The sequence below is a fragment of the Heterocephalus glaber genome, unplaced genomic scaffold (genome assembly GCF_053883595.1).
Source record: "Heterocephalus glaber isolate CG9 unplaced genomic scaffold, H.glaber_assembly_v1.0 deba00001428, whole genome shotgun sequence".
In the NCBI taxonomy this organism is placed as follows: Eukaryota; Metazoa; Chordata; class Mammalia; order Rodentia; family Bathyergidae; genus Heterocephalus; species Heterocephalus glaber.
This window is the reverse complement of record NW_028258293.1, coordinates 10,382,788-10,400,552: the sequence shown is the minus strand read 5'-3', so window position 1 is coordinate 10,400,552 and position 17,765 is coordinate 10,382,788. Positions and strand designations below refer to the sequence as shown.

Genomic DNA, 17,765 nt, shown 5'->3' with positions numbered 1-17,765 from the left:
AATATTTGTATTTACCAAGTAATATTCTTTCCATTAAAAATTCCTTTATGCTGAAGAGAAAATTGCCTTACTCCTTATGGGAATATACCAGGCTGTTTTGCACCCGTGGCTTTGCCAGAGGTCCTCCCTGATGGCAGGGCATCACTGGGAAGAGGAATGGAAGCACACAGAGCTCAGCCCCTACGTCTCAGAGCTTGGCTCCATCTTCATATTCACAGCTCCAGGTCTGTGTCCTGAAGCAGACATGAGGCAAACAAACCAAACAAAATAAAACCAAGCAAAACCAATCCAGATAAGGAGGATACAATTCTCAAAAACATGTAGTTTCAGGCTGGGGAATTAGCCCAGTGGTGCTGCCACCTGCCTCAAGAGCAAAAGGTACTGAGTTTGATTCCTAGTACAAAAAAACATGTACGTTCTTTAGTTAGTTTCATTTTTAGGAATATAAATCCAAATTAGAGATGTGAACAAAGATATGTTTAGGTAGATATGGAATGCAGGACTATTTACTTAAAAAGTGGACAGTATCCAATGTACAATACTTGTTTATATGTTAAATTGTGGTATATTCTTACCATGAAAATTTATTCAGATATTTAAAACAATGACATAGGGCTGGAAGTGTAGATTAGTGGTAAGGCGTCTACCTAGCACTCATGAGGCCCTGGGCTCAATCCCTAGCATCTCTCAAAATTAACTAAATTAAATTAATAATAAATAAATGGTCATGGCAATGGGACAGACCTATATGAACAATATAAGGGGGAAAAAAATAGATCCCAAAAGACTATGGATAGCATGATCTCAATTTAAAAATAAAAACTATGTCTCTTTACATATGAAGGACTAGAAGGGCACATTTTTTGGTGGTGGATACATATATTTTTCCTCTTTGGGTTTTCCCAAACTTTCCAAATTTAGTACATATTTCCTTTACAACGAGAAAAACAAAATAAAAAATGAAAATTATCAAAATACCAAAAATAAGGTTTAGTGAAGGCAGGAAAGTGACATATAACAAATTAAGGAGCTATTTTAGTTTTATTTATTTATTTATTTATTTGGTACCTGGGATCAAACTCGGGTTCTTGCGCTTGCAAGGAAAGCAGCGGAACCACTGAGCTAAATCCCCGGCCCAGGAGCTATTTTAGTTTTTAAGTCACTGTTCAAAAATGCTGAAGGTCTACATGTCAGTACAAGTGGGAAACACAAAAGCTTGCAAGAAGTCAGGCAGGCTTCTGTCCTTGAATTGTTCACCATCTTGAATAGTGACATGCAACAGGATTTCCTGCCAGGGTAGGAAAGTTCTCTGCATGGCCGATACAGGTAGCTGTTGACACTAAGAATGTACTCAATATGACTGGGTAATAGCATTTTATATTTAATTTCACTTTTTATTAATGTAAACCTAAGTAGCCAATGTGGCTAGAAACTACTGTAGAGGACAAGACACACATCAAAGTGAACAGTGAGAATGCAGTAAGAGCTCACGTGGAGAGAAGAGAGATATTAACTCGGCTTGTAGACAGTGTGGGCAATGGGTCCTTTGCTGTGGGTAAAGATCACTCTAGAAGAAGGGTACTGTGGATGAAAAGGCACAGAGTTCTGACTGGGCCTGACATTTTCCGAGGGAAACAGACCAGAACAAAAACACAAAAGACAAAGCTCATGTTCTATCAAGAAAAACGGGTAGAATAAATGAAAGACTTGGCCAATGTCTTAGTTACTTTTCTCATTGCTGAGACAAAACACCCTATACCCAAAATTAGAAGAGGAAAAGTTTATTTGGCTCAACTTTTGTAGAAGTTTCAGTTCCTAATTGGCTGCTCAGAGGCAGGGTGGCTTGGCAGACGGGCATTGGCAAAGACAAGCAGCTGGAGCAATAAAGCAACAAGGGACAAGTGAAGACCCTCTTTCTGTCCCTTATATCCTATCCAGGTTACCTACCCTTAAGGCAGGTAGCACTCACACCTTTAATCCTAGCACTGCATTCTTGATCCCAGCATCACACAACCTAGATCCAGGCAGCTCCAGAACCAAACCTATGACTGAATGAGGCTTTGGGGGCCATCTAGATGCAAGTCACAACAGCCAATGAATCCAGGCACGTTGACTTGTGCATAAAGAAGTCTGTTGGAGCCAGGCATGGTGGGGCAGGCACACTTGTAATCCCAGTACTCCGAGGGGCTCAGCCAAGAGATCAAATTGAAGATCTCAAATTCCACCCAGGCTGGGAAACACAGCAATTTAGTGAAACTCCGACACAAAATAAAAAGTAAAACACTTCTGGAAATGCAGCTTAGTGAGAAGGCTCTGGGTACTGGGGGGAAAAGTCAATTTGAGTGTATCTGGAAAGTAGTCAGGACTTCAGGTGAAAACTTGCAAGTTTCAAATCCAGCGAGTTGTACTCTGTCAACCACTATGCTAGCAACTTTTATACACGTTACTTGTTTAATCCCCATAGGAAACCAGTTTTACCAAAAAGGCTCACAGGACAAGTGACTGCCCAAGAACAATGGGCTAAAAAAGAGCTGTATGTGACTCCAACTCTGAGCTCATGTCTAATTAGAATCTAAAGCTCCATTTTCACTTTCTTTTTTTTGGGTACCGGGGATCAAACTAAGGTCCTTGCGCTTGCAAGGCAGGCGGCCGAACCACTGAACTAAATCCCGGGCCCTCCATTTTTACTTTCTTACATTACCTTCTACCCAGCAAGAGGTTCGGATTGCAACAGAAACACCCTAAAATAGAAAGCAAACCCTGAGATCGTTTTTAAAAGATCTCCAAGCTCTCATGACGACATCACAACAGACAACCACCATCATGGGTACCTAGCTCCAGGTGTCTGTGAAAGGTTGGACTCTTTCAGCCGTTATTTGATAGGGACTCCTCCTGTTGGACTCAAACAGAGCATCCCAAATTTGACGCTCATGTCCACGGGCCCCCAGGCCCATTTTGCATGGGCACCATCCAGTGACAAAATCAAAAGTCATGAAGCTTACTCGGTGTTCCCTGGCAGTTCCTACTTGTGCCCAGCTTTTCAAATCTGGGGGGCCCTTCCTGCTTCGTGGACTGTTGTCCTACCCTCAACACTGTTCTTTGGTGAGCCTTCTTCACATTCTACTCAGTAGCCTTGGTTGACTTCATAAAGCGCCTGCACGGTATTGCTCCACAGCATCTGTTCCGCTCTACTTGCGGGACTTCCTGCTAAGTTTGCCTGATGTGGAACCCAAACTTTTTCCCTGCTAACTAGGACAGCAATAGAGGACCAGGGGAAAAAGAAAGAAAGAAACAGAATCTTATTTACCAACACCACGACACTGCAGACACAAGATATTAGTTCACTTGTACTTCCTGTACTAAAAATCTCCTTCCAATCATGAATATAGTGGAGCCCTGACCTCTATTAGAAGGGTAGCATCTTCCATTTTGGGGTTTCAGAACTTTGAATGGGATAAACAGAAAAGATTTACCCTTGAACTAAGATTGCTAAATAGTTACATCAAATGGATACAATAAGTAAACAGGACTACCAGAAAAATAGTTAAGAAAAGGGAGCGGAGATGATCATATGATGTTCATCAGAAAAATATTGACGTCATAATGGAAAAATTAAGAATCAGAAATTTTCAGTTTGGTGAAATTTTAATTTAAATGATTTTATGGCTAAGTGTACATTCCAGAGACAGGATGGAGGGGGGAAATCAGCATTGTATATTCCAAGGCTGTGTCCTTGGAAGGTCTTAATCAGGCCTTGGTTCCACTCCAGTTGAGCCAGGAGATGGAAACAGGAGGACTTGAGGAAGGAAGATTAGCCAAATACTGGTAGTTGGGATGCTTAATTAACTGAATTCATTTTTCTGAGCTCTACTCCTCAGAGAAAGACAGTAAAATAGATGGAAGGTTAATATTTCCTAATGAAAGTAGTGTGTTTGGTGAATATTCTTAGGCAGCAGCTTCCAGTAATGAATGTTTTAAGATTTGTATACACCTTTCAATGTAATGTTATAAATATGCTTATTACAACCAGTTTTTGTAAAGTACGGTCTTTCTCCCCCTTTTGCTTTTTTGCCCCCCTCCCACACACTGCTCACATTAGCCTGCACTTTGTCTACAAGGAACACTAATCCTCTCCACTATCTACTATGCATGTGTGCTTCCACATTTTAGGAATGCCCTCAAATACAGAGCACTAGTTATTGTTTATTTTGCAAAAAATAGGATCAAATTATTCATATACTTTGAGGAATCTGGATTTTCCCAATGCTTCATGAAAAATCTCTCCAGGCTCCATAAGATTCTAATTTTTTTGTTGTTCTTCTTTTCTTTTCTTTGTTTTTTGTTTTGTTTGTTGGTACTGGGGCTTGAACTTAGGGCTTTGGTACTCATCATCCTCTTGCCTCAGCCTTCCAGAGCGCTGGGATTATAGCCGTGTGCCACCGTGCCTGGCTTAATTCATTCTTTCTAAAGCCTATTGATTCCATGCTATAGATATACTATCAATCTAATGTGATATTTCTCTCCTCTCTTTTCTCCCCAGGCTTTCACTTTATCCATTACACTGTCGTAAGCATTCTCGCCCTGTGGGTTGTTTTTTATTTCTTTCAAACAGTCCTGAGCATGGAATTGCTGGGTCAAAGACAGACATATATGCTAGATTTTGTTTCTAATACGCCTAGTGACCTTGAAGGCTCATCTTTCCTCCTTGACTCTTCTTGTCTCACTGGCAAAGCAGGCACGTGGTGTCACGGATGACCTCGGGCACCTTTCCCCACCCGGGGCCCGCTGTTCCCTGTCTTGCTGCAGCAAAGTGGGAGGGGCTGATACTGCTGACTCAGGAGCTAGTGTTCCGCCTGTCTGCTCCCTGGATTTTGAACCTACGTTTTGCACACAGATGAGTTACTTAGCCAAACCCCTGATTTCGGAGTCTGGAGTCTTCTTCAGAGCTCTGGTGAGGGAAGCTTGATTCGATTAATTGATGTCCGCCTGATACCGGGAATCTCCATGAGAACTGGGTAGTGAGTCTAAGTCGAGATTTATCTTGATCCAAGCAAAAGGTGCCTCAGGACACATAGCTTCTGTGTTTGCATACTTACCTGAGATCCACTTAATGTTCTTTTCATTAAAGGTAAATACTTGATTATTGGGTGCCCACAACACTGAATGAGGAGGAAGTGGGGCACAGTGATTAACCACTTCGTAAGATTTTCTGCTCTATATATGTACACTCAGCTTATGCCTTCTGGACTAGGGAGAAAGAACAGGTTTTGCAAAGTCTGTAGGGCTCCAAATGCATGATTCATTGTGACTGAGCAAGAGCAAGAGCTTATGGCAAGCACACCAGGTGTGCTAGACGCTCCTTGCACCCCCTCACGCACCCCTCCCCAGCAGGTGATTTCATCTGACCTCCCTGGAATCGTCCTTCAAGGTCACGGAGCAGGGAGGTGGTGCAGTCTGTCTGCAGGATCCACATCTTTAGCATAAAAAAAACTGCGATGGAAGTGGGAGGCGGTAGGCAAGTGGGACAGAAACACTGCGTGGCTTCTTGACTAACAGCAATGTCAGCTGAAAGCCACTCTGAGCCCTCGTCAGCACCTGTAGGCCTGCAGGTGTGGCCTAGCTACAATCGCCTGCAAAACAGTCCCAGGGGCTCCCGCAGTGGGTGGGCTCGCCCGGGGAGTTTCCCGCCTCTGTCAGCCCGCACAGGCCTCTCTCTCTTGCTGCCCGAGGCCCTGAGGAGCAGGTGCCAGCGCCGCTGTAAAACCCTGTGCTTTCCGTCCTCTGTCCTCTCCTGGCCCGGGGGAGAAGGAGGCGGCCAGGCCACCCCGGCCGGCCCGCCCGACTGCAGCTCGACTCCCCCGCCCAGCCCGGGGACGCGGGCTTTCGCAAATAGCTATTTATTTGCTTATCTGCAAAGAAGGGGAGGGGGAGGTACACAGAGAGGGATCGAGGAAAAAATCAATTACTATTTTTCATCTTTGACAAAGTAATTAAAGCCGCGGTGACTGGCTAATTCCGACCGAATGGCTGCGCCGTGATGGATGTGGATTTACGGCCTCCCGGGCGGCGGCGCGCGGGTCGGATTATCACTCGGAGCAGGCGGCGAAGGCGAGGGCGTCCGGCTCGCTCGCTCACGCTCTCTCTCTCTCTCTTTCTTTCATGCAGCAGCTCCGTGCGCCCCACGCGGACACGCTGCCCGGACTCGGCCCGTCTCCTCGCAGGATCCCGCCCGCCCCGCCGGTGCCGCCCCCTGCGCGTCCGCATCCGCCTGGGTCCCCGCGGCCCCGCCTTTCCGGAATCCTGCGGCTGGAAGTGGGGGCGGCGCCGCGAGCCTGCAGCGCCTCCCCGCCCCCGAGCGCGCCCGCCTCCGCGGCGCCTGACTCGCGGCCGCCCCACGCGGGAGCCCAGGGCGCGCGTGGCCGGGGATGCGGCAAGGCCCGCTCCCGGGGGCTCCTGCTCCCTGCCCTTCGCGGGGCTGCTGGGATGCGACCTGCACACGTCCAGACCTTGGCGAGTTGTGACCGTCCGCGTGGAGCCCGTCCAGGGCCGCAGAGGGAGCCGCGCGGGCTGGGCCTGGCAGCCCCGCCGTCTCCCGTCTTCGGCCTCGGTCTGCTTGGAAGGAGCGCCCCGCAGGCCCCGCGCTTTCCCTCCCGGCCTTGCCAGGTTTCCCGCCCTGAGGGAGGTGGTCAGGGGCGACGTCGGCCTCCCAGAGTTTCCACAGATTGAAACCTGGGACGGAGGGGAAGGGGAAATGAAAAGAATCGAGACTCAGTAAATATGTCTGTGTACCAATTCCTCGCGACGTACCGCAAACACACACGAACACAAGGTTAAAACGGGGGCGCTTCCTAAGGCTGCACTCAGTGCCAAGCGCGCTCGAGTCTTGCACAGCCCTTGCACTACGGTCGGATGCTGAGATCGCAGTAATGTTCGTTCGAAACCAGATCAAGAGCAGCCTGGAAATCGCAAGGCGACGCGGAGGCAAGGTCCGCAGCAAACCCGTCCCCTCCCACCGCCGCGGGCCTCCAGCCGGCCGGCTGCGCCGGGACTGGCGCTGGCGGGAGGGGGAGGCCGCAGGGCCCCGGGCGCTCGCTGCAATCTGCTGCTGCGGCCTCCGGCCGGGCTGCCGCGTGTCCACTGCCCAGCGGGGTGCGACGGCGCTGACCCCAAGGCGGAGACCAGGCTCTGGCAGGCGCGGGGAAGGCACGCAAGGCTTTCTGTAGCTTCTCATCCCAGGCCAGGGCTTCCGGAGCTAGGCGGGCGAAGGAGGAGGGAAGCGTTTCCTCGAGAATCCCCTTCCAGTCTGCACACGACGTGTTCGGGGGAGTGTTTTCCTTTTTTATCAGCCGTGGCTTTGCACCGACAGGGAAATTCCTCCCACTGCCATGGCCGCCCCAGCCCCCTGCGCTTTCCCCGACCGTCCTCCTCCTGTCCCCTGGTTGCTGGGGACCTTGATTTGGAGGGGTCTAAGAGTCTCCGCAGTCAAACCAGATCTGCTTGGGTGAATTTTTATTAAGAGGGCTACGAAGAAAGAATGGGTTCCCTTTGACTTTGAAAAAATGGTCCTAGAATCAGTGTCGGAAATAATTTCCTGCTTATTTCCCTAAAATGTTTCCAGGAGAGCCTAAGAACACAACAAGAACAGCCAGTTGTATTCGGGATTTTCTCTTAATAGTGTTTAACGAGATGAAACAAGAGTGCAAATGCCAGATCCCAGTTGCAAAGCGCGAATCCACGGTGCCTCCGAACTGGTTCTCTGGGAGGGCCAGGAGGTAGCAGGTGGACACCACCTTGGAAATGGAGGGCCTAAGCCTAAAGCAGCCGTGGTGGAGCCGTGGGGCCAAGGGCTAGCAGACCCTGCGTCGCTTTCTGGTTGATATTTTGGAATCTGCTGAAGATGGGGAGACAGCAACAGAATTTAGTGGGAGAGAGAGACACGGTGGGGGTCTCATCCCCTCCCCCGCCTCCACCCTCACATCCCCATCCGCTCTGCAGGCGGCTGCGCGCTGGCCTGGCCTTAGGTGCAGTGGGACGTGTCCCTCCCCTGCTTCCCTTAATTAGGAGGAGGCAAAGTTTTGTGGTCCCCTCCCACCGGGCTTGGTTTAGTAATCAGCCCCACATGAGTCACGACCAACACGCAGCCCCCTCCTGCCCCGGTGACGACTGGCCAGCGTACTCTAGGCTGTTGTCCCTTTAAAACGCGAATCCAAAGGGGTAATGATTTATCAAACTCGTCTTATCAAGAAGATGTCAACCGAAGGGCACCTTGCCTTGCACTGACGCAAACCTGGCCTTTCCCGAGGAGATATAGAAAGCGCCTGTACTGCCAGAGCAGAACCTAGCCTGGTCCATAGCGGGTTCCACTCCACGGGCTCATCTCTTGCCAGTGTCAGACATGGTAAGTGTCGGCTTCTGTTCTTCTAGGGGAAGGGGCTAGCGGGATAGGAAGGGCGGGCTCGTTTTTGGATATTTCTTTCTGCAATTCTGTACACTGAGCACGAGGGAGCGAGGAGGATGCTTCTCGCAGCCGTAGTTGTGTTTGTGTTTGCGAGTGTCCGCTCGAGGTCTGAAAGATTTCCCAGGCCGGAGAACTGGAGGGCCCAGGACTGGAGCCCGGGCGCTGTCCGAGGTGCTGAAAAGCCAGGCGCCGGGACCCCGGAGAGTCGCTCTGGATTCCACCGGCCCACAGACAGGAACGCTGGCTGGAGCTGAGGTACTCGGATCGGGTCCCAATGAGAGCTCTGATCTATGCATTTGTGAACGGGGTGCGACGAGAAGCACGAAGCCGAGGTGACGGCCCTGTGATTGCTCTTACTGTTTAACAATAAGTATTAGGGCTCATGGGTCGGAAGCCGAGAAAGACCGAGGAGAGCAAGCAGATGGAAAACCACGGCTAGCGATTCTTTTCATTTGAGAGTCAGTTAGAAGAAAATGGATGAAAATTATTCGCGAGTTTTTGTCCCTAGTCAAGAATAGGGACATGACAGATATTAGAGGGGAAGCAAAAACAAACGGAAAACTTTGTATGTTCTTACACATTTCTGGGGAGCTGGAAGTCCGCGTAGGTTGTTGTGTTCGATAAACAAGGTCACTACTTTCTAAATCTGGTTTGTTCTTGCTCTTGTGCGTTTTGGTTAGTGTTGTTTTGACTGTGACCCTTACGCTTGCCTTTGGTACCTGGCAGGCAGGGGTGGGTATGGAGTGCGGGGATTCTCACCACCAATGTGGCCTGGAGCTCTCTCTGGTGCCAGGATATCAGCTTTGTGGCCACAGCTTGTCTACCGGGGGGAAAATGCAATGTGCATTGTTGAATGACAAAGGAAATGGGGCGGAAAATTAAAGAATCTCTCTACAATGGTGGTGGGGAGGCAGGCACCCCACAGCCGTGACTTGAAAGCCAAAGAGGGCAGGGAGCCCTTGGCTTTGGGTAGGACTATGTCCACCCACCTCAAAAACACATTTTTGCCTCTTTTCTTAGTTCGTCTTCTGTCTGGGAGGGAATATTAGCCTTTTTGTATCATCTGGTGATGAAGGAGACTGGAAAATTGAGAATTACTGATTGCAGTGGCGAGAGAAAAGAATAAAATCCCGATTCCCTTTGACAGCCGGGCTATGTTCGGACCTGAGTTGTGAACGTTTCCGTTTGCAGATACAGATTGTTTTTAAAGCTGCCGTGACTCTCTTTCTTTTCTTTTGCACGAACTTGACGTTGTGTTCGCAGGACTGCAGTGCCCCCAAGGACATGAACAAACAACCAGCCAGCAGCCGGGAGGCCGCGGCGCCGGGTCCCCGGGACAGCCCGTGCGCGCCCAGGACCAGCCCGGAGCAGGAGCTCCCCGCGGCCGCCGCGCCGCCGCCCCGCGTGCCCAGGTCCGCATCCACCGGCGCCCACACTTTGCAGTCCGCGGACGCGCGAGCCTGCGAGGCCGAGCGGCAGGGAGTGGGGTTTTGCAGCCTCAGCGGCCCGCGGGACTCAAGCGAAGGGCCCGGCAACGCGCTGGCCTGTAAGATCCCGGCTCTGCGCGGCCCGGAGGGGGACGCGACGGTGAGCGTGGGGAAGGGCACGCTGGAGCGCAACAACACCGCTACCGTGGGCTGGGTAAACATGAGCCAGAGCACCGTGGTGCTGGGCTCGGACGGAATCGCTTCGGTGCTGCCGGGCAGCGTGGCCTCCGCTGGCGCACAGGTAAGCGGGCCCCGTGTCCGGCGCGCGCGGGCCGCAGCCCCGGCGGGTGCACGAGTGCTGAGCGACTGGGGCGCAGAGCCGGGGCGGAGCGGGGCGGCTTGGGGGGCTTCGGAAGCTCACGCTGCGCTGGCTCCTCAGTTCGGGGCAGGAGGGGAGAGGCAGCCGAGGCCGTCAGATTCTGCCCCTGTGCAGTCAGGACGCCCCTCCCCTGTCGGTGGCTGGGCCTAAACCCTTTCCTTGATTGCAGAGAAACACAGGAGACCTCACTGACGCTTAAGCTTCCGCAATCTTGCCCCCCATGCCTCCCAAGGCCGGGTACCTGGTGCCTAACCTTGCCATCGTAATTTTGCGTTTTCCCCTGACGTGGACCCCTCCCGTGGTACCAGCTTCATACCCACCCACCTGGATCTCCCCCTCCATTTGACCCGGTGTCACTCAACCTGAGCCCCGAGGAACCCAGAGAGCCGAAGCCTGGGTTAGGGAGAGGCCGGTCCCCTCCCCTGGACCGCAAGGCTTTGTTCCCATTCGTCTCCATCCCCCCGATTTCTCCCGTCTTTCATTGTCCCGTTTCATCCTGTTCCCTCTCCTTGCCCACTGCCCGCCTGCCCTGACCTCTACTTCCTCTGGGCTCAGGGTCAAGATGCGTCTCCGGTAGGGAGAAGGCAGCCGGGCCCAACACCTGCGTGAGATCAGTCACTCTAGTGTTTGTGCACACACACACACACACACGCACACGCACACGCACGCACGCACCTGCATTTCTCACTTACCCACAGGCCCCCACGACGGGAGCTCACTGTTAGAATACCTAGAAATGAACATAAATTTAGCTGGTCCCCCTCACCTTGCTTTTGGGGCCTATTCCTACATCGCTGGTCTATGTATTTTAGCTGCACTGTGTGACCCCAGGTGGAATAGAACGTGGGCCTCACAGGCCTTGCTTAACCTCCGCACTGCGCACTGCGGCAAAAAGGGCAGAAACTCCTACCCTTTCAGCCCCGGGATGGGAGGGTGGGGCTAGGGTGGAGCTGACAGGTGTGAGGGAGGAGTGTGGGGAGGGTTAAAGGTGTTCAGACCCCCGGAGAGCTCTTTAGCTCAGCTCTGCCCGTCTTTCTGATTGTGCCTTTTGGACACCCTCCCCATTGGCTTTCTCTGTCCCCAAGAGCACCTTCCATCCGGCCCGACAGCAGCTGTCCATCCTCTGAGGCTCACAGGGTGGTGCGGGGCAGCCCAGGTTGTTACAGTAGGAGGAGGAGGGTGACCGAGGAGCTGGAAGGTTCCTGCGGTGTCCCCGGTGAGCGAGCGCCTATAGGGCGGGCTCAGCTGCAGTGGCCTCATCCCAGCCTTTCAGCTCAGGAGCGAGGTGTCCCAGAACTAGGTACCGTCCCAAGAAAGCACCATGGTGTGAAATCAGAGAAGCGAATCCAGACTCCCGAGTGCCGGAGCTGGCTGGTGCCTCAGGGGACCTTTGTGCTGAGCCCCTCATCTTAGTTATCTGTGTGGTTGGTAATAAAGGTTCGACTAGAGCTCAAGGTTCCAGGTGGCCTGTCTCTTCTCCTGCCGACTTCCCTGTCCTCTCTCAGTCCACCTCCAAATCTCCATCTCGACCGACTCCCTTGCCCTGCGAGAAAGACACTGCCTCTGAATTAGCTGACCCGGCAGGTTTTGCCATAGGCTCTGGCAGGGACCGTGAGTGGCAGGGGCCTGGCTGGCTTTAAGCACTGCAGCTCTTCCTGGCCTTGGCGCACATGTCGGAGAATAAAGGGCCGAGGAAGGGGCGCCAGGAAGTTGGGCTTTGGGGAGTTGATGGGAACGTGCTTGCTGGGAACTCCAGGCATGATGTTGGGGGCCTGCTTGCCAAATGAACTCTTGGTGAGGGATTGGGGGTGAGGGATCTGCTTGCAATCAACCTACTGTCTCAAAGTTTGGGGGGAGCTGCTTGCTGGTGGCCCCTGACTTAGGACTTGGGGAGGAGGGTTAGGGCTCTGTTCAAGATGGATCCGCACATCGGCATTGGAGCTGCTTGCCAAGACTCTCAGTGCAGGCTTACAGGGTGAGGGACCTGCTTGGAGGTGCATCCTGTCTTTGGAGTTGGGGTCCTGCTTGCCGATGCATCCTCTGCATCCTCGGATGAAAAGTGGGGGTCTGCTTGCTGGGAAGACTGTGGGGGGGTGGAACGGAGCCTGCTTGTGACCCACCCACTGGGGCTGTTATCCGACCATGTGCTTTTCCGCCCCCAGGAGGACGAGCAAGGGGATGAGAATAAGGCTCGAGGGAACTGGTCCAGCAAACTGGACTTCATCCTGTCCATGGTGGGGTACGCAGTGGGGCTGGGCAATGTCTGGAGGTTTCCCTACCTGGCCTTCCAGAACGGGGGAGGTACGGCTTTTCAGCTCTTTCCACCGGTGGGGTGGGCGTGGGGGTGGAGGGAACCGGGAGCCCTTAGGCAGGGGCAGTGGGGAGCTCTGGGGAGCCTCTGCAAACTCTCGTCCCTTCCCTGCACGCTTGAGCCAAAGGAGGGCAGGAGTGACCCTGGGACTGGGTTGGTACTGTCATCTGCAGGTGGGGCTCAGGAGGTGGGGCTCGTGGGCCCCATTTGAAGGACTGGGTGCCAAGCCAAGTGAACGCTGACCAGGAGGCTTGGACTCTGGCCGTCTAATATTTAGGAATCAACAGCCCTCCTGGCATCTGGTGGAGTCGCAAGCCAGTAGCTGTACAGTCCTGGAGCCAGGCCCAAAGGAAGGATATTATAAGATCAGAACCTGAAAATCTCTTTCCCATTTGCAAAAGACTCTCTGATTCATCTATTTTCCCTCCTTTATTTTGCTCTTTAAATTATTTATACTTTGGGTTTCTCACACAAGGGAACTTTTGCAAATGGGAAAGGGGTCCAGAGATGGAAGGGGAGTAAAACAAAGAAGGTTTGTGGGACGCATCTGCCAGCCCCTCACGATGGAGGCTCTCTCTGTGTACTGCAGACTCGAACTAATCTCAACATTCATGGAAAAGGTCCTGGAAATCTGAGTCTCCACAGGAGATGTTTTGAGAATGAGCCCTGGGTGGTATGCAAGGGAGGGTGTAGGAGAGCCCGGAGGCGCGTCCTGGGAGAGGCTGGGCCGCCCCATCCCAGCACAGCCCCTCCCTAGGCATGTTTGCATTTTAGCAAAGTCATTTCCATTTGTCCTAACTGGGTGAAGGACTCCGCTTTTGAATGGACATTGTTTAGACACTGGGAAGATGCCAGGCATTCTCCAGCAGCTGGGCCACTTGACTCCCTTGTACCTCTTTGTGCGCACACCTGGAAGGGGCCCGTCACAGCCAGGTCCCTAGGTTTGCCTGCCCCCCACCCCCACCCCGTCCGCTGACTGACAAGTCGCCCTCCAGGCACGGGAATTTCCACCGAGAAATCCCACACCTTCTCATGTAGCCCACAGGGATAAGAAGGGGCCCCCTCACCCTACAGTTTTCTACAAATTTTTAATTTACTTTTTGTCCTTTGGGTCTGCTCCAGGCCAAATCAGGTGCACAAGGAGAGACAGGGGCTTCACCAGGAGGCGATTAAGTGGGAAACATAGGTGGAGCCCCCCCTCCCCGCCCCATTCCTAAGTAGGACGCGTGGACAAGGACTTAGGAGCACTGCGGAGCTTTTGCCACCGGGGGTGCCCTGGAAACGGAAGACTCAGTGCAGGCCTGCGAAGCAGCGCCCAGCGGGGCTTCCCTCTGCTCTTCCCCCGGGAGTCCTCAGACCCTGGAGTCCGAAGCAGCAGGCGGGAGGCGCTAGAATTAGGCTTCTGGGGCCTGGAGGGGGGTAGTGGCCGGATGCAGGTGGGGGGGAGCAGAAGGGCTCTGGCCCAGGGCAGCGCCGGTGCTGTGCGCGCGCCCGCCCGGAGGGTTCCCGGGCTCTGAGTGCCCCCTTTCGCGCCCTGCGGCTCGGCCCGGCAGCATCTACGCGGGCGGGCGAGGGCTCGCCCCTTCTTCCTCCCGAGCAGGAGGAAGGCACCATCATCTTTCTCCAGAACGCTATCCAGAGAGGACCAAGCAGGCTCCCCAGTTTTACTCCGCCCCAGCCGTGTCTGCTGCTGGGCCTTCCCAGCCTGGAGACCCCCGCAGGAAAGGGACAGGAAGGTGGGAGAGGGGTGACGCCCCTGCGGGGCCAGGGAAGGACCAGCTTTCCTTTACAGCGCCAAGGGCTGGTCCCCACCCTCTCTGCTTCCCGCATTGCCCCCGGCCCAAGCTCCCGCATTTCCTGGTCAAAACCTTTTCAAAGGTCCTGGCAATTCTCCAAGGCCCTCCCAAGAATCCTTGACGGGAAAGAGCCCTAGAGAACCCAGACAACCTCCAGGTGCTGTGTGGTAGGGTGGCCACCCGGAGGGTTGCGGAGGTGCCAGGGAGCCAGCTTCAGCGGCTCCCGGGGTAGACAGGACCCCAGTGTGAATATCAGCAGCCCTGTCTGGAGAGAGGGCTCTGTGGAGGACGTGGGAGGGAGACCGAGCAGGGAGACCTGACGTACCTGGGAGGATCGCTCTTACGCAGCAAGAGGCTGAGAGCCACAGCCATGTGGCGCTGGGTGGGGAGGGATGGGCATCCCAGAGTCTAGCTCGGCAGACCTCAGGTGCTTGAGAGGCCGCCTCTGACAGACTTCACCAGATCCGCCTGCAGTACTGAGTCAAAGGCATGGATTTGTTGAACCCCAGAAGGGCTGAATTTGGAGAAACGGAAGTGTTCTGAAGAATAAAAGACCACTAGCCCATAATGGGAAATTGAAACAGGGATTTGCGTGTGTACCCTTGCGATTTTTGGAGGTGGTCTCTAAAGTGCCTCCTGGGTGCCTCTTGAGCTGGAATGGCGGAAGCTTCTCCAGAAAGGAGCTCAGTCACGCTTTAGTGTCCTGAGAGGAAGCCCAGCCCCTATTGCAGAGGGTTAAGGTGGGCCAGAGCCCTGTTTTTACCTCCCACTCTCACTCCTCACTCTCTCTTCCCAAGGTGCTTTCCTCATCCCTTACCTGATGATGCTGGCACTGGCTGGGTTGCCTATCTTCTTCCTAGAGGTGTCCCTGGGCCAGTTTGCCAGCCAGGGGCCAGTGTCTGTGTGGAAGGCTATCCCAGCTCTGCAAGGTGAGTCCAGAGAGCCTCTGAGCTTTCCTATCTGGCCCTCTCTGCCACCACCACCCTGGGGAGGGAGAGCTCATCAAGAGAACTCATACCGTCCTTGCTACATCTGATCCTTCTGAAGAATGGTCCAAGATCATGTCCACCCTTCCTGAGGCCCTTGCAGAATGTCTCATGTCCCTGGTGGACATAGAGTCCACTCCATTGCTAGTGCTCCCATCCATACAAGAGTCAAGACCTGGATGGCCACCCTGTGCCCCACTGTAAGAATGCCCTTGCCCTTGGGCTGGAATGAACCCTGGAATTTTTGCTTCCACAGGCTGTGGCATCGCGATGCTAATCATCTCCGTCCTAATAGCCATATACTACAATGTGATCATTTGCTACACACTTTTCTACCTGTTTGCCTCCTTTGTGTCCGTGCTGCCCTGGGGTTCTTGCAACAACCCTTGGAATACGCCAGAGTGCAAAGACAAAACCAAACTTTTATTAGGTAAGTTTGGGTATGTTTTAGGGGTTTGAGTGTTTTGAGTTGCTCGTTCATTCAGCAGAGATTAACTGAACACACATTATTCGACAGCAGGACTCAGGCTAGGTTCTGGGGCCACAGAGACAAACTCAAACCAAACCCACTTAACTCGAACATTTAAAAATCTCCTGGCTTAGAGAAGGGCTAATCAGGTTTTTGTTTGCTCACTTATATCTGGAGTGTTTGTTAAAATTGCAGACTCAAGTCCCACTTCCGATGTAAGCTGTTTTATTCAGTTGGGTGGAGCCAGGAAATTTGCAGTTTTACGAAGCAGTGGAGGATCCTGTGTTCTTTCATAGGGTGTTTGCTAGATCAGCTGCATCACCTGGGAGGTGGTTCGAAGCCCCTTCCTGAATGAGAAGCTTGTGTTTCACCAAGATCCTGAACGCTGCAATTCACAAAGCAGTGCTGCAGGTCCTAGAGTCTGGGAAACTGATGCAAGTGATCCCAGGGCCGCACTTCACAAAACATTGCTCAGTTCAAGAGGTAAACTGGAAGCAGACATTTAGGGCTAGACCCTTGGTAGCAATGTGCCCAGTGCCCGGAAGAGGGCAGACCCGCTGAGAGTCAGGGTTCCTGAAAGCTGGTTTCAGGCGTGGAGCCCACTGGCCCTCGAGGACTTTTGAGGGTTGTGCTGAAAGCAGCTATCTGGGATCACTCTGTCTTGTCGGCTCCCCACCCAGCTCTTTCCCCTGCACATTCTTCTCTCTTTCAATCCTAAGAGAGATACACATATCCAAAGACAGTAATTTATGCTGGAGTTTTTTGTTTTTTTTTTTATGGGTACCAGGGATCGAACTCGGGTCCTTGCGCTTGCACAGCAGGCGGCAAAACCACTGAGCTAAATCCCCAGCCCTATGCGGGAGTATTTTTACACCCCTGTGTAGGTACATCCACACCATGTCCAGCCTCCACCTGGAGAAACTTTGAATAAGACTGGAGAACAACTAGAACAGGAGACACTTGCCCAAGAAATTCCTGGTCATGCTTGGGAAGAGCAGGATGTGGATTTGTGAAGGTTCCCGGATGTGTGGTTCTCTAGTTACACAGCCAAGAGGAAGCGTCCCTTAGCCTCTCCGGCCGCCTCCGCCTCCGTGTCATCCTCTTCACAGTTTCCCTGCTGATGCTTTCATAGGTTAAAATAGCAGTTCTCAAGTCTGGCTGCTGCACTTTACAAACACCTGGGAACCAACAATCAAAAATCAAAGCATCAGGGGGCCAGGGATTTAGCTCAGTGGTTCTGGCACCTGCCTCGAAAGTGCAAGGTCCCGAGTTCGATCTCCAGTACCAAAAAAATCAAAGATCACTTAGGGCTTACCAGGCCAGCCAATGTAGACTATCTGGGGCTTGGGCCTAGGAATCTGTATTCTTAAAGTCACCCGAGCAGATGCTCCTCCTCCGAGGCACGCTCAGCCACTGCCTGTCTCTTAGTTACGCTGTCCTTACTCAGCATGGAAACCAAGCGGCCCATCTTTTCCCTGCGTAGCAGTTGCTCTGTAAAGCTGCGGGCTGGGAGAATCCCATGTGGTAGCTATTCACAGACTCTCAACCACCATTCAGCAGTCAGAACAGCTTCCTGGAGTTGCCTGCCCTGTTAGGCCCAGTGCATTTGCCAGGGTGTGGGGCCTGGAAGGGAGCCATGATTCACAGTCAGGGTCATCCCAAAGCCCGGTGTGCCTTTCCATTTCCCAGACGGTGCTTGCTGGGCCAGGGCTGTTGCACTGCTGCAGGCTCATGGGGTGCTTCCCTGGGGACTAAGCTCAGGCACCACATGAGTCCCAGGGCACAGTGTCCTGTAGTCATCCTCCAGGAGGGACAGGAGTTCAGATACACCATTCTCCTCTACTAACAGTGCAGCACCTTAACTCTTAAAAACAAACCTGAGCTCAAGGTCATAGAGCTAGCTGTGTGGTGGAGCTGGGATTTGAACCCAAGTTTGCCT

The 17,765-nt window shown here is 52.8% G+C and overlaps 1 protein-coding gene across 2 annotated transcripts in view; it reads left to right on the top strand.

Annotated features, from left to right (window-relative positions):
- Window positions 1-8,033: 8,033 nt before the first annotated feature.
- The window catches only part of Slc6a5 (solute carrier family 6 member 5), a 56,857-nt gene continuing 47,125 nt past the window's right edge, over window positions 8,034-17,765 (top strand). Inside the window, exons 1-5 of one of the 2 annotated variants that reach the window (XM_087211544.1) lie at window positions 8,034-8,398; window positions 9,722-10,186; window positions 12,427-12,565; window positions 15,169-15,300; window positions 15,614-15,787. In XM_087211544.1, coding sequence (XP_087067670.1) covers window positions 8,396-8,398; window positions 9,722-10,186; window positions 12,427-12,565; window positions 15,169-15,300; window positions 15,614-15,787 — 913 coding nt within the window. In that variant the 5' untranslated portion in view covers window positions 8,034-8,395. The remainder of the gene's footprint in view (window positions 8,399-9,721; window positions 10,187-12,426; window positions 12,566-15,168; window positions 15,301-15,613; window positions 15,788-17,765) is intronic. The other variant, XM_004851558.4, reaches the window with a different exon arrangement.